We start from the raw sequence: 14,474 nt of genomic DNA on the forward strand, positions 1-14,474 counted from the left end.
CAACAGAAGTTTGATTAAATTGAGATAGACTTGATACTAACTGGGTAAATGTGATTATTGTGAGATATGTTTATTACATGTCAATAATAAATTAAATGTAAGTTGAAAACTTATTGGTAGTACTTCAAAGTGACAAATTAAAAGGGGCTCTGAAAAGGCTTGTTGACTATAAGATTAATAACCTTATTTGAGAATGTCTAAAGAATCTTTAAAATCATTTACCCCACTCATATTCATTTCTTGATATAACTATTTTTTTAACTTTTATTGAATGAACAAAGTATGGTGACATAGCCTGGGAATATTTCTTGAAATCCTGGAAATGTCTTTGTGGGGTTTTTAACAGAATTATTATCCGATCCATTATTTTTCATTTTCATGGTCTAAACAGAAACACTTCCCAAAATTTTCATTTGTTAAACATAAAGTAAATTATTAATACAATAACATACATGCTTGATAAGATATTTCAGAAAGAGCTAGGCTGTTTTCTTTTTTTCCTATGTAATTTCCAAAATAGGTTGACAATGTGCTATTTGGTATTATTCAGTGATGTTCATCTGTTGTGAAAAAATTGGAAAAACCGGTAGGTTTGGACAAAAATACTCACTGGAGGTGCCAGAAACTTGTAAAGACATGAGCCCCTCAGGGCTAGAAATGTTGGAGAATAGATGCGGTCTTGAAGGGGGTCTTGCTCTCTCATTTCGCACCAGCCCATATACACTATCTGGAAGGAAATTGCACATAATTAACTGTCAAAAAAACTTATTTTAGGCATCTTGTATTTATTTTTCATATCTTGGTGGATTATAATCCCATAAAAATATCAAATAAAAGTATGCAAAAACTAAACTGAAACATACTCACTTTCAATAAGTGTACAGTTTTCACACAGTTCAAAATATGTTTCTTTTAGCATTTATCAAGTGTTTGTTTATGCAACTCAACCTGACATGAATTCTATTCCCCACTTTTCCCCAGTTTTTATTATAAAAATATATATTTCCAATAGAATCAAAATACTCATTAACTTGCCAATGATTCTCATTTTACTATACAGAAATGCACTCTCAGTACAAAATATTTAGGTGCACAAGAATTGTTTATAGAAATAAAAAGAAAATTCTAATATTGAAGTATCAAGCCTACAAAAAAGAACCAATAGTAAAGTTTAGATTTCATGTATATGATAACATCCTTTTAAAAGATAGAGTTCAAAGCCCAACAAAACAATAACAAAAGAAATGGACAAATGAATAACCCAAGTAGGAGAGTTTAGAAAAATTTGAACAAAATTCAGCTAAAATCCATTGGGGCATAGAAATTTTTTAACCATGTAATTAATAAAATCTCCCTAATATTTAAGCCTAAGACATTTAAACAAAAATGGACTACAAATTATTTTCAAGTACACTGAATTAAAAAATGAATACACTTACTAACTTATATTATTATCTATTGGTAATCAAGTAAATATCAAATAAATTTTTTATTCAAATGGTATGTTTGTTCTCTAAGTAGAATCAGAGGACAATAGTCACACTAGTACAATAACCTCTCCTTGTACAAACATTTAAAAATTGAGTGATAAAACTCCATAAGTCAAAGGAAAAATAACAAATGATGTTAAAATATAGTTTGAACTAAAATAATAATGAAATATGACATAAAACTTGAGGCTATCTTTAGGATTTTGTAGCCCATCTGTATGCATTTAATATGTCTGAAAAATCCTAAATGTAAAGATGTTGATCAAGAAGTCTGAAATAGTTTGAACATAGGTATTGAGGAAAAGAAACTCAAAAACAAAGTAAAATAAATAGAAGAAATAGAAAACAAATGCAAAATAGATATTAAACAAAAAATATTGTTTACAGCCAGAAGTAGGGGGTTTGGAGCCACCGTCCCACTGCTCCTGGCCCAGAGGAAGGTGCTTCTGAGCTGCTGTCCCACCTCTTCCAGCTCAGAGGAGGTGAGCCGCGCAGGTGCCAACAGCACCACCCCCCAGCCCCCAGGTTGAAATGAGAAGACATTTAAATAAGTCTCAAAACCAGACTTCCAGATCACCTACAGCAACCCCAAAGGGAAATGAGATGAAAGAATCTGGTACTCAACCACCTGGACCCACTGGACTGGCAACAAAAGAGGATTTGAAAAAAATGAAATCAGAAATAATTTCTGATATAACAGCAGAGATTGTGCTCATAGTGCAAGACATGATTAATAAATCTAGAGAGGAGCTGAGGCACATGATGGAATCCCAACATAGGAAACAAATGGAATCCATAAAACAGATGCAAATAGATTTCCAGGACATGAAAAACTCCATTGAAAGTTTACACAGCAGAATGAGCCAATGTGAGGACAGAATTTCAGATATAGAAGATAAGATTCCAATTAGTGATGAGGAAAAGAAAAATTGCTTCAAAATTGTAAGGGACCATGAGAAATCATCCAACAGCTGCTAGATGATGCAAAGAAGAATAGCATAAGACTGATTGGAGTCAAATAAGAAACAGGAGAGAGTGCAGACAATATAAAAAAATCTCTTCACAGAAGTAATGGCCAAAAACTTCCCAAGCAGGGGAAAAGAACTTGACATACAGATAAGTGAGGCATATAGGACTCCAAATAGCCTTGATCAAAAAAAAATCTACACATAGGCATATAATTGTTAAGATTCCAGAAACTCAACAGAAGAACAAATTCTACAAGCAGTTAGAGAAAAGAAACAAATCACAAACAAAGGAAAGCCCATCAGAATCACAGCAGACTTCTCAACACAAATCATCAAGGCAAGAAGAGCTTGGAGTGACATATTCCAAGTCCTAAAAGAAAACAGCCTCCAACCCAGATTGATGTACCCTGCAAAACTATCTTTCAAAATGGATGGAGAAATAAGATACTTTCATGACAAAGAGCAGCTTAGGAACTTCATGAATACCAAACCAGCACTCCAAAAAAATTTTAGATAATATCCTAGGAACAGACATTGAGGATCACAACCCCAGGAAGCAAAGCAGAATGAACCCATCTGGCATGACAAGAAATTAAATGTAAAGGGGGAGAACCCAACAAAAAGAAAAAGTCATGGCAATGACAAGTCAATACATTTCAGTTATGACCATCAACATTAATGGTCTCAATTCACCAATCAAAAGAAATAGCCTGCCAGAATGGGTCAAAAAGCAAAATCCAACAATATGCTGCATACAAGAAACACACTTAATTCAAAAGGAAACTCATGGAGTGAAAGTTAAAGGATGGAAACCAATACTCTATGTAACAGGAACACGAAAAAAAGTAGGAGTGGCTATCCTCTTTGCAGATCAAGTAGATTTAAAACAAACACTGATTAGGAGAGACAAAGAAGGACACTAGATTCTTGTAAAGGGAAGAATCCAAGAGGAAGAGATGACAATCATAAATATCTATGCACCAAACACTAGTGTGCCCAAGTATATAAAACAAATACTAACAGACATGAAAAGTCATATATGCAATAATACAATTGTAGTGGGAGACCTCAATACCCCACTGTCACAAATAGATAGATCAACTAGACAAAAAATAAATAATGGAATACTACAACTCAATTAAACTCTTGAACTAATGAACTTGACAGATGTTTACAGTGTTTCCACCCCACAAAATCAGAATACACATTTTTCTCAGCAGCACATGGGTCATTCTCCAAAATAGACCACATACTCCCACATAGAACATGTCTAAGTAAGTGCAAAGGAATTAAAGTTATCCCCTGTATATTATCAGACTATAGTGAGATGAAATTGGAGATCCATAGCAAAAGAAACTCAAAAAATTTCATAAACACATGGAAACTGAACAAAACACTTCTGAATAACCAATGGGTCACAGACGAAATTAAAGAAGAAATCACACAGTTCCCTCAATTAAATGGCAATGACTATAAAACATATTGGAATCTATGGGACACAATGAAAGCAGTCTTATGAGGGAAATTCATAGCAGTGAATACGCATATTAGGAAAACAGAATGAGCCCAATTAAACAACCTGATGCTGCACCTCAAGCTTCTAGAAAAAGAAGAGCAGGACAAACCAAAACCTCATACAAGGGAGGAAATTATAAAAGAATGATACAAAAAAATCAGTGAAGCCAAGAGTTAGTTCTTCGAAAGAATCAACAAAATTGACAAAACCTTAGCCAACCTTATCAGAAAAAGGAAAGAAAAGGCCCAAATCCATGCAATTAGGAATGAAAAGGGTGAAATTCCAACAGACCCAGCAGAAATCCAGAGGATCATCAATACCTACTTCCAGAACCTATACGCCAATAAAATGGAAAACACAGAAGAAATGGACAGATTCCTAGATACATATGAATTACCAAAGTTGAACGAAGAAGACCTAAAAATTCTAAACAACCCAATATCAACCAATGAAATTGGAAATGCAATAAAAAGTTTATCAACTAAGAAAAGTCCAGGCCCTGATGGCTTCACTGCTGAGTTCTACAAGACATTTAGCAAGGAACTACTGCCGCTACTGTTTAAACTCTTCAATTAAATTGAAAGGGAAGCAATACTCCCAAATTTATTCCTGGAAGCAAGCATCACCTTGATCCCTAAAGCAGAGAAAGACCCAACTGAAAAGAACTATAGGCCAATCTCACTAATGAATATAGATGCAAAAATCTTTAATAAGATACTGGCAAATATAATGCAGAAGATCATCAAGAAGATCATACACCTTGATCAAGTGAGATTCATCCCAAGGATGCAAGGATGGTTCAATATATGCAAATCAATCAATGTAATACACTATAGCAATAAAGCCAAGGACAAAAACCATATGATTATCTCCATAGACGCAGAAAAAGCATTTGACAAAATCCAGCATGCATTTATGATAAAAACCCTACAAAAAATTGGAATAGATGGTCTCTACCTCAAACTGATAGAAGCCATCTGTGAAAAACCAACAGCCAGTATCATACTAAATGGTCAAAAACTGAAGTCCTTCACACTAAAATCATGCACAAGACAACAATGTGCATTATCACCACTCTTGTTCAATATAGTTTTGGAAACATTAGCCACAGCTATTAGACAAGAAAAAGAAATAAAAGCAATAAAGATAGGAAATGAAGAAGTCAAATTATTATTTGCCAAAGACATGATACTTTATATAGAAGACCCCAAGAACTCCACCAAAAGTCTTCTAGAATTAATAACCAAATTCAGTGAAGTAGCTGGTTACAAGGTCAACACAAAAAAATCAATAGCTTTCCTCTACACAAACAACAGGCTCACTGAGTGAAAAACAGGGCAAATAATTCCTTTCACAATAGCATCCAAAAAACTGAAATACCTAGGAATCAACCTAATGAAACAAATCAAAGACCTCTTCTCTGAAAACTATGGCACTCTGAAAAGAGAGATTGAAGATGATATCAGAAAATGGACAGACATCCCCTGCTCCTGGGTAGGAAGGATTAACATAGTGAAAGTGGCCATACTTCCAAAACTGCTATATAGATTCAATGCAATTCCAATTGAGATTCCAGTGGCATACTTCACGGACCTTGAGAAAACAATCCACAAATTCATTTGGAACAAGAAGAGAACTAGAATAGCAAAAGCAATTCTAGGTAACAGAGACATGGCAGGGAGTATCACAATCCCCAACTTGCAACTATACTACAAAGCTACTGTGATAAAAACAGCATCGTAATGGCAAAGAAACAGACCTGAGGACCAGTGGAACAGATTAGAAGATGCAGAAACAATGCCAGACACACTCAGCCATCTCATCTTCGATAAAGGAGCCAAACATCCTCACTGGAGGAAAGATAGCCTCTTTAATAAATGGTGCTGGAAAAATTGGGTTTCAAGTTGCCAGAGATTAAAACTAGACCTATATCTCTCACCATGTACTAAACTAAAATTGAAATGGATTAAAGATCTAAATATTAAAATAGAAATGTGGAACTGGCTGTAACAGAGGTGAGGTAGAACTCTTGAAGACATTGGTATAGGAAAAGATTTTATGAACAAAACCTCAGTTGCCTGTGAACTAACACAATCAACAAGTGGGATCTCTTCTTATTAAAAGGCTTCTGCACATCAAGAGAAACCACCAGCAGTATGAAGAGACAACCCATAATGTGGGAAAAAATCTTCACCTGCTCTTCCTCAGACAAAGGTCTACTATCTCGAATCTATAAAGAACTGAAAAAGATCAGACTTCTCAAATTTAAAGACCCAATCTGAAAATGGGCATCTGAAATGAACAGACATTTCTCAGACAAAGTAGAAATAGCAAATAAATACATGAAAAAATGTTCAACATCACTGGTCATTTGAGAGATCCAAACGAAAACAATGCTGAGATTCCACCTCACTCCAGAAAGAATGGCTGCTATCACTGGTGGGGCTGTGGGGAAAGAGGGACCCTGCTCCACTGCTGGTGAGAGTGTAGACTGGTGCAAGCACTGTGGAAATCAGTATGGAGATACCTCAAAGAACTTGGACTGGAAGTCCCATTTGACCCAGGTATTCCCCTGCTGGGTATCTTCCCCCAAGAATTAAAAGACTCATTCCACAGTGATACATGTGCACCCGTGTTCATAGCAGCACAATTTGTAATAGCTAAAACTTGGAAACAGCCCAAATGCCCATCAACTGGAAACTGGATAAAGAAAATGTGTTTTTTTAAAATAAAATGGAGTACTACTCAGACATAAAAAACGATAAATTAGAGACATTTATAGCTAAATGTATGCACATTGAGGTGGTACTCTTAAGTGAAATAAATAGGACACACATGCATAAACACCGAATATTTTCTCTGGTGTGAGAAATTGAAAGTGTAAATAAGGACTAAAATGTATAATAAATAGTGTGAAATAGAAAGAAATGGGGCAAGGGGGAAGGAGAAGTGGGAGAGGTAGGGGAAAGGAAAGAAGTGAATGGAATTAATATGAGAAAATGGAAACATAATCTTTGTAAATAGGGAGGGATGGAGGGATTGAAGGGAGGGCTGGGCAAGAGTGAAAAATAAGAACCAAGAGAGACTATGTAAAGGTGCAAATTTCCAATGATGAATGTCATTATATTGTGTACCTAAAATGTACTAATGATTAGAATGCATAATTGATAGTGCAAACTAAGAAGAAAAGGTCCAAAGGGGTAGGGGGTAGTGGAAGGGGCAGGGAGGAAAGAAGGGAAAGGAAAAATGCTGAGAAATGGAAAAAATGGAAATAAAGTCTTTGTAAATAGGGAAGGGTGGAGGGCGTGAAGGGAGGGCTAGGAATGGGGAAAAAATAAGAACCAAGATGCATCATGTAACGGTACAATTCCCAATGAGAAATGTAATTGTGTTGTATACCTACAATGTACCAATAAAAGAATTTAAGTAATTAAAAAAATATTGTTTACAGATATTAATTTATAGGGCAAGAGAGGCATGAATTAATATTCATGATATTGTATCCTACAGATATTATAGTGATGTTATAAATATCATGAACTATTGTGCCAGTGAATTTTAAAATTTAAATAAAATATAGTATTTACAAGAATATCAGAATGGGAACAAGCTTCATCAAATGAATAATTCTATAATTATTAAGGATTTAATTTGTATTTTTAAGTATTCAAAAAAAGAGAATTTAAGGACTTAGTGATTCCATTTTCAACTTTTACTAATTCTTTAAAATCATTGAAATACTTAGTTTCAAATAAATCACTATAATTAATATGTGAATTCATAATCAGTATGAAAATTAATGTTTAAAATTAATGTTCAAAATATGAACAGTGGGCAAAAAATTTTAAATAGGTTAATTATAGTAAGAACTGAAAAAAATACAAGGTAGTAGAAAAATGGGAAAGTGGGCAGTGGTATGAATGAGGTTTGTGATAAAAATGATTTGGACTATTCAACTTGTATAGATTTCTGTTCTTCAACTTCTATTTGCCTTCAACTAACCTGCTCACTGAAGAAATAAAATTTAAAACTGTCATACTCTCCAGTATGACCTTTCAAAGAGGCTAAAATTAAAGGACAGAAAATGAGAAATTTTGGTGAGAGATTATAGTAACATAAAAGGTCTTGCACTGGGGCCCAGAATCTGATATTTTACCTGTAACATGACCTGAATACAACCGTGTGTTCACGTGTGCCTGGGAACATTCACAGGAATGTTCATAGCAGACTGATTTAGAGTGGGCCCAACTATGCACCAATATTTAAAATATTAATAAATTGTGTACTCCCAAATATATTTTTATGCATGAATGTAGTCCTAAATTGCAATATGAATATATAACAATAAAATTATTAAATTGCAGTTACACAGAACATGGATGAATGTGGTATTAATTGAATGTAGTATTATTAGAATGTAGTATTAATTGAAAGAATACAAAAAATATATATTTATAAACTAATTTAAATGAAGTATGATAATTTTTTTCCTTAAGTTTATCAGTACATTTTAGGTATACAATACAGTGACATTCATCATTGGGAATTTGTACCTTTACATGATGTATCTTGGTTCTTATTTTTTCTCCATTCTCCTGCCCTCCCTTCAACCCCTCCACCACTCCCTATTTACAAAGACTTTGTTTCCGTTTTTTCTTTTTCTCATATTTTTTCCTTTCCCCTACCCCTCTCACTTCCCTTTCCTTTTTGGACCTTTTCTTCCTATTTCACATTATCTATTATACATTTTGATCCTTATTTACACTTTCAGTTTCTCACACCAGAGAAGCTATGTGGTATTTACATGTGTGCCCTATTTATTTCACTTAAGAGTATGGCTTCAATGTGCATCCATTTAGCTATAAATGTCTCTTAGTTTCTTGTTCTTTATGGCCGAGAAGTATGACAATTTTAAGTTCATTCTTTTTCTTTTTTCCTTTTGTCGTATTTATTCCATTCCCTTCTTTCCTTTCCCCTCCCCCTACTACTTCCCCTTCCCCTTTGGACTTTTTCTTCCTATGTCACATTATCTATTATACCTTTTAGTCCTTATTTACACTTTCAGTTGCTCACACTAGAGAAACTATTCGGTATTTACACGTGTGCCCTATTTATTTCACTTAAGAGTATGGCTTCAATTTGAAAATACTAAGAACAACCTAGTAAAGCAAGGCTGTCATTACCCAAAAGTCGAGACAATGGTACTTTAGAAGTGAGCCAGCCAGTTGTGACTGGAGAACACAGGCTGTGGGGAGGGCATCTCCATGGCTAAAAATCTATTTTATCGACCCGGCTTGTAGTCCCATAAGGGTTTGGCTGCCTCACTTCCTTTTATGGGGTGCTTTCTGCCATGCTAAGATGTAGCAGGAAGCCCTGAACCCAGGAAGCCCTGAACCCATGCAGCCTCCTGGTCTTGAACTTCCATGCCTCCAGAGCCATACACTTCTTCAATCTTTTTCTTTCTACCTGACCCAGGCTCAAGTATTTTGTTAACAGCAATAGCAAATGAACTAAAACACCATGTATTATATTTTATAAAATTTTAAAAATACCATTTGATCTGTATTATCAGTAACTGTTTTATAACATCTTTCCAAAATAACATAGACTTCTGTGAAATTAATAGAAAGAGAATATTCTGACAAATTGAGTTAGATCACCCTGCAGCGTGGAGGTCATTGCAACGAGATGAAATTTTAGTTATTCTGAATCAGAGAACATTAATTACTGTTCCTCAATTAAATCAGAATTTTTCATTTAATTCAATTTCATGAAATTCATAGCCCCTCTCTTTATGACCCATTGACAATGATAGAAAAAAGCTTGTACGGTGTACAGAATCACAAATAGGAAAGACTTAAGACACTTCAGACTGACATTTGAATTTGTTATCTCTTCCAACTTACATAACTTGTTTGAAGCTAAAGTATTAAGAATGGTAGACTGTTCTTATTTGAGAAATATCATCATTGGATATAATTTTGGCATTTTGAATTGAGTATTGCTTTGGGAAATGAGTTCAGATTATAACTAATAAAAATGGAATTATCAGATCTGTCTGTGAGTTTCCTCATTCTTGTTCTCTGGGCCAAAGATCACCTTTCCATTTATCATTTCCATGCCAAACCAGGTAATGGGCTCTTCTCAGTTGTGCAGAAATGTCAAAAGGTAGTTTTTCATTTGTCATCATTGTCAAGACACATGAGATAATTGCATGGTTGAAGAGATATAAAGCATTTGAGTAAATTCTTTCATGCGAGCCAGAGCAAATAATAATTCTAAATATAAATGGGGTACTTTGATCTTAAAAGTACATAAAATGGGAAAGAGGAACAACAAAAGGGATATTATATAAACAAGTAGAATTAAAAAGACATACTTTCCTATGCACATGAAATGACAAGAAGACTTTCAAGCACCTATCATTTAAAAATCGTTATTTTTGAGTCTCGAGTACTTTAAGTTAAAAGTGTAAATGTCTCAAAACATACCACATATATGAAACCTGTATAACACAGTGATTATTTGATTTTTAATATTTTTAAATTTACTTCCCTTCATTAATTTTTCTTTTAAATAGACTAGTTTTTGCAGTGCAGGTACACAGCACAAGGGAGTCTAAATTATAATCCCTAACCTTCTTTCCCTCACACGCTTGCAGCCTGCCTTGCTTTCAAAGACCCAACCAGAGGGATACTTATCTCCAATCGGTTTATTTTCTTTGGTGAACTATCTATTCAGGTATTTCATATGTTTTTAAAAAGGATATTTCTTTTCTTATTGTTGAGTTGTATAAGTACTTTGTATTTTTGAACAAAAGTCTTTTATCAGCTATGTCCTTTGGAGATGTTTTTGTCTGGTCAGTTGCTTGTATTCTTACAATTAACAGTGTCTTTCAAAAAAAGATCTTATACTTTCAATTTTAGTATATGTGCTGCTGAACCGAGCACTAGATCTTATGCTTTCAATGCTGTCCAGAGTATCAATTATTCCTTTCATATATCATTCGATTGGTGGTCTATATAAAAAAGTTAGCACCATAACCAAGGTAATTTAGAGTACCCACTTTGCTATCTTCTAGGAGTTTTATTATTTTACATTTTACATTTAGATCAATGATTTACTTTGAGTTAGTTTTGTAAAGGGTACAAGGAATATCTTTAGTTTTTTTAATGTTGATATTTAGTTTTTTTACAATGATTTGCAAAAAGAACATTTTTTATTGTATTGCCTTTTACCTTTTTCAAAGATCAGGGAACTAAATTTATGTGAGTATATTTCTGGGCTTTCTATTGTTTTCTATTCATCTATTTGTCTCTTCTTTCACTGATACCATGTTGTTCTGGTTATTGCCACTAGCGAAACTTGAAATAGAATACTGAAGTCCTCCAACTTTGCTCCATTTCAATATTTTGTTTTTTATTCTGGGTCATTTGCTTGTACACATAAACTTTAGTATTATTTGCCATTATCCACAATATACCTTGCTAGAATTTTAATTGATATTGGCAATATTTTATAATGAGTATATTTGTATGTCAATTTTTGGTGTTTGGAGGGCCAAAGGGAGACTGAGGGGATTTTAAAGTGTATTATGAAGTAGAATCCATATAGCGTGTACCAAATGCTTATCATAAAAATAGAAAAGATGCAAATGTGAAGCAAAGATGAATTTGTGTGTGTGTTTGTGTGTGTGTGTGTGTATGTGTGTAACTGGGGAATGAACTCAGTGTCTTCATATTGAGCTACATCTCTAGATCTGTTTTATTTTTTCTTTTGAGACGGGCCTCACTAATTCTCTAAGTTGCCCAGGCTGGCTTGAATTTACTGCTTCAGCCTTGCAGACTGCTGATATTACAAGCCTGTGCTAACACAATGAGCTGGAAAGGTGAATTCTTGAAGCAAAATAATTATAACTCAATAAGTCCTTTGGTTTTATTACAACAGGTCTATACACTTGTCTGCAATTCCTTCTCAGCCAATGTGAAGGCAGATAGCATGCTTATCTAGTCTCTCTCTGATAGTGTGGCCTCTGGTCTAACCACATCATCATCATCTGCAAATGTTAAAAATGCAAAGTTTAAGGCTTCTCCCAGTCCTAGTGAATCAGAAAAAAATCTTAGGGGAGCCTTACTCTCAATATTTTTAAAAACATTCTTCAGATGATATTGATGCTGTCTCTACCTTAGGCTGATATTAATCCCTAAATCAGGGATAAGATGATATAATTATGTTATAATCCCAACAGCTGCTAAGGCTGGCTATTAACAAGAGCAGTGTTTGTTACTCAAGACAAAAGAAACCATAATCAGAATGTTCTGGGACTTAAAATGATAAAAGAAATGATGTGTTCTTGATAACCATGGCATTCCAAAGAGAACAATGGTAGACCAACTTGTGGAAAAATTCTATGTCCAGGGGCAATGAATAAAACAGTCAAAAATTTGAAAAGGAAAATAAAAACATTTTAGAGAGGATTACAATGTTACCAAGTCAACAGACCTAAGCAGTCAAACTCACAGTGAAAATAAGGACTCAAAATGAGTTACCTTCAAGGTCAAGTTCCCTCTGAATTTCTACATGGCATGATCCTTGCTTTGAAATTGAAATGGCGAATCCCAGCAGTTTCAAAGGGATAAGTGAAACATGTCAAATCTCAGTCCCTTCCAAGAAAAATTTAGCAGGAAACATTGTAGAAGGGAAAACAAATGCATAACAGGCCATGCCTCATAACAACTGGAGCCTAGTTCAAACACATTCAGTCCTGACTGGAATAAGATCAATTGTACCTCTGATTTAATTTCACTAGACATAAGCAAAAATTCTCTGTAGTGGAAGATAACACCTTTCCAAGTTTCAATTTATGTTTTCATATTTATATGTAATGTGTATTTGTTAATCAATATTTCTAACCCATATAAGAAAGCAAGAATACAGTTCAGAGAACCAAGATAAAACAGAGAGGAGAGAAAAATAACCCATGCACACAGACGATTCAGACTTTGAAAATAGCAAATTCAGACTTTAAAACTACTGTGCTCATTTGTTTTTTGTTATTGGCACATAATATTTGCACAGATTTATGGGGTGCAATTAATGTATTTAAATGCTGGATGCTAGCCAAAACAGTACAGTTGATAAGGAGAAATTACAAAGTAATAACATAGGTGTGTAGAAATGAAAATAGAATAAAAAACTATGAACTCAATCCATAGATTTTTCCGAAAGATTTTACATACATAGTTGAAGAGAGGAATACAGCAGTGAGTTTAATAGTCACTGAATTAAAAAATCCACATTTCTGCCCCTTAATTCTGGACCCAGAACTTTTTAGCCTAAATTTAAACATCACAATTAAAATCAGCTGCACATAACAGATATTTCTCCAGGTCAGAGATAGCTAAAATGTGTATAGAAGGCAAGAAGATAATAACTTTAGAATTATTTGCTGAAGTGCCTAGTTTGGTGGCCTCCTGACCCCATAGCACTCCTCACCTTTCAGAAGACCAGAATTAATCTCAAGTTCCCATGTCAGTGGAGAGCAAGTGTGTATTCATGAAATTACAATCCTCTTTATGCTTCACCTGGACTCCTACTCTACCAAACAATGATGTAAACAGCACGAATCCAGATGTCTGCTTTTGACTTTATTTGCAGGAGATTTCTGGTACAACTCTGCCCACACTGATGACACTGTGTGGCCAATGCAATCACTATTGACATCACTGGTGCCTTCTCTTTGTATTTCCTGCAAAGACCTCTCACCTTGGAGCCCTCTGGGCAGCCCTCGGGTTGAGCTAAGAATTTGCTCATCTACTTTCTAATATAAACATGTATTTTCTTCTATTTCCATTCTTCTTCATGTTCGGTGGCCACCACTTGCCGTTGTTGACTCTATTCAGCTCAATAGGCCAGGCAGCAGTAGCTCATCACATCCTTCGATGGTATCTAGCATCCAGGTTCCTCCTCCCTCTGGATTAAGGGTGGCCTTATTCTCACTTTCTGGTGTAGTAATCAAGCCTACTTCTTCAGTCTCTTCCAGGCAATTTCCTCTCTTCCCAGCCCCATTGTTAGGGTTAATCGGCCAGGATTTGATAGATGTTCCATTGGGTAATCTTCTTCCTGAGGGACTTTCACAAGACTTATGCTGTGTTAATATTTCTCCAAGAGAAATACTAATAAAATAAATTTCCAACAGAGCTTTCAATGGTAAAAAAAAAAAAAAGTTACAAAAGGAGCTAAATATATCCTGACTGCCCTGGTACACTTAGAAAGATATAATCTTTATTTTTGGTAGAAGGGCACATGATTGATTGTGAGTTTACAAATGAACCTATTGTCATTTTTATATCAGCTGTAGAAAACTATCTCCTTTCTCTCCTGCCAGCTGTTTCCCTGAAAACCACTGTGGAGCTAGCAATTACTGTTGGTAGCACAAAGCCCCTCAAATGGGGGACCATGGCAATTACCCTGATTTTCACCATAAAGAGTTGGCTATAA

The 14,474-nt window shown here is 34.7% G+C and overlaps 1 protein-coding gene across 12 annotated transcripts in view; it reads right to left on the bottom strand.

Moving 5' to 3' along the window:
- Sntg1 (syntrophin gamma 1) overlaps positions 1-14,474 on the bottom strand; it is an 835,631-nt gene that overhangs the window by 103,482 nt on the left and 717,675 nt on the right. For all 12 annotated transcript variants that reach the window (XM_021248956.2, XM_087185779.1, XM_087185795.1 and 9 more), the window contains one exon: positions 611-727. In XM_021248956.2, the coding sequence (XP_021104615.1) occupies positions 611-727 (117 nt within the window). The remainder of the gene's footprint in view (positions 1-610; positions 728-14,474) is intronic.

This window comes from Heterocephalus glaber, unplaced genomic scaffold (genome assembly GCF_053883595.1).
Source record: "Heterocephalus glaber isolate CG9 unplaced genomic scaffold, H.glaber_assembly_v1.0 deba00000281, whole genome shotgun sequence".
Lineage (NCBI taxonomy): Eukaryota > Metazoa > Chordata > Mammalia > Rodentia > Bathyergidae > Heterocephalus > Heterocephalus glaber.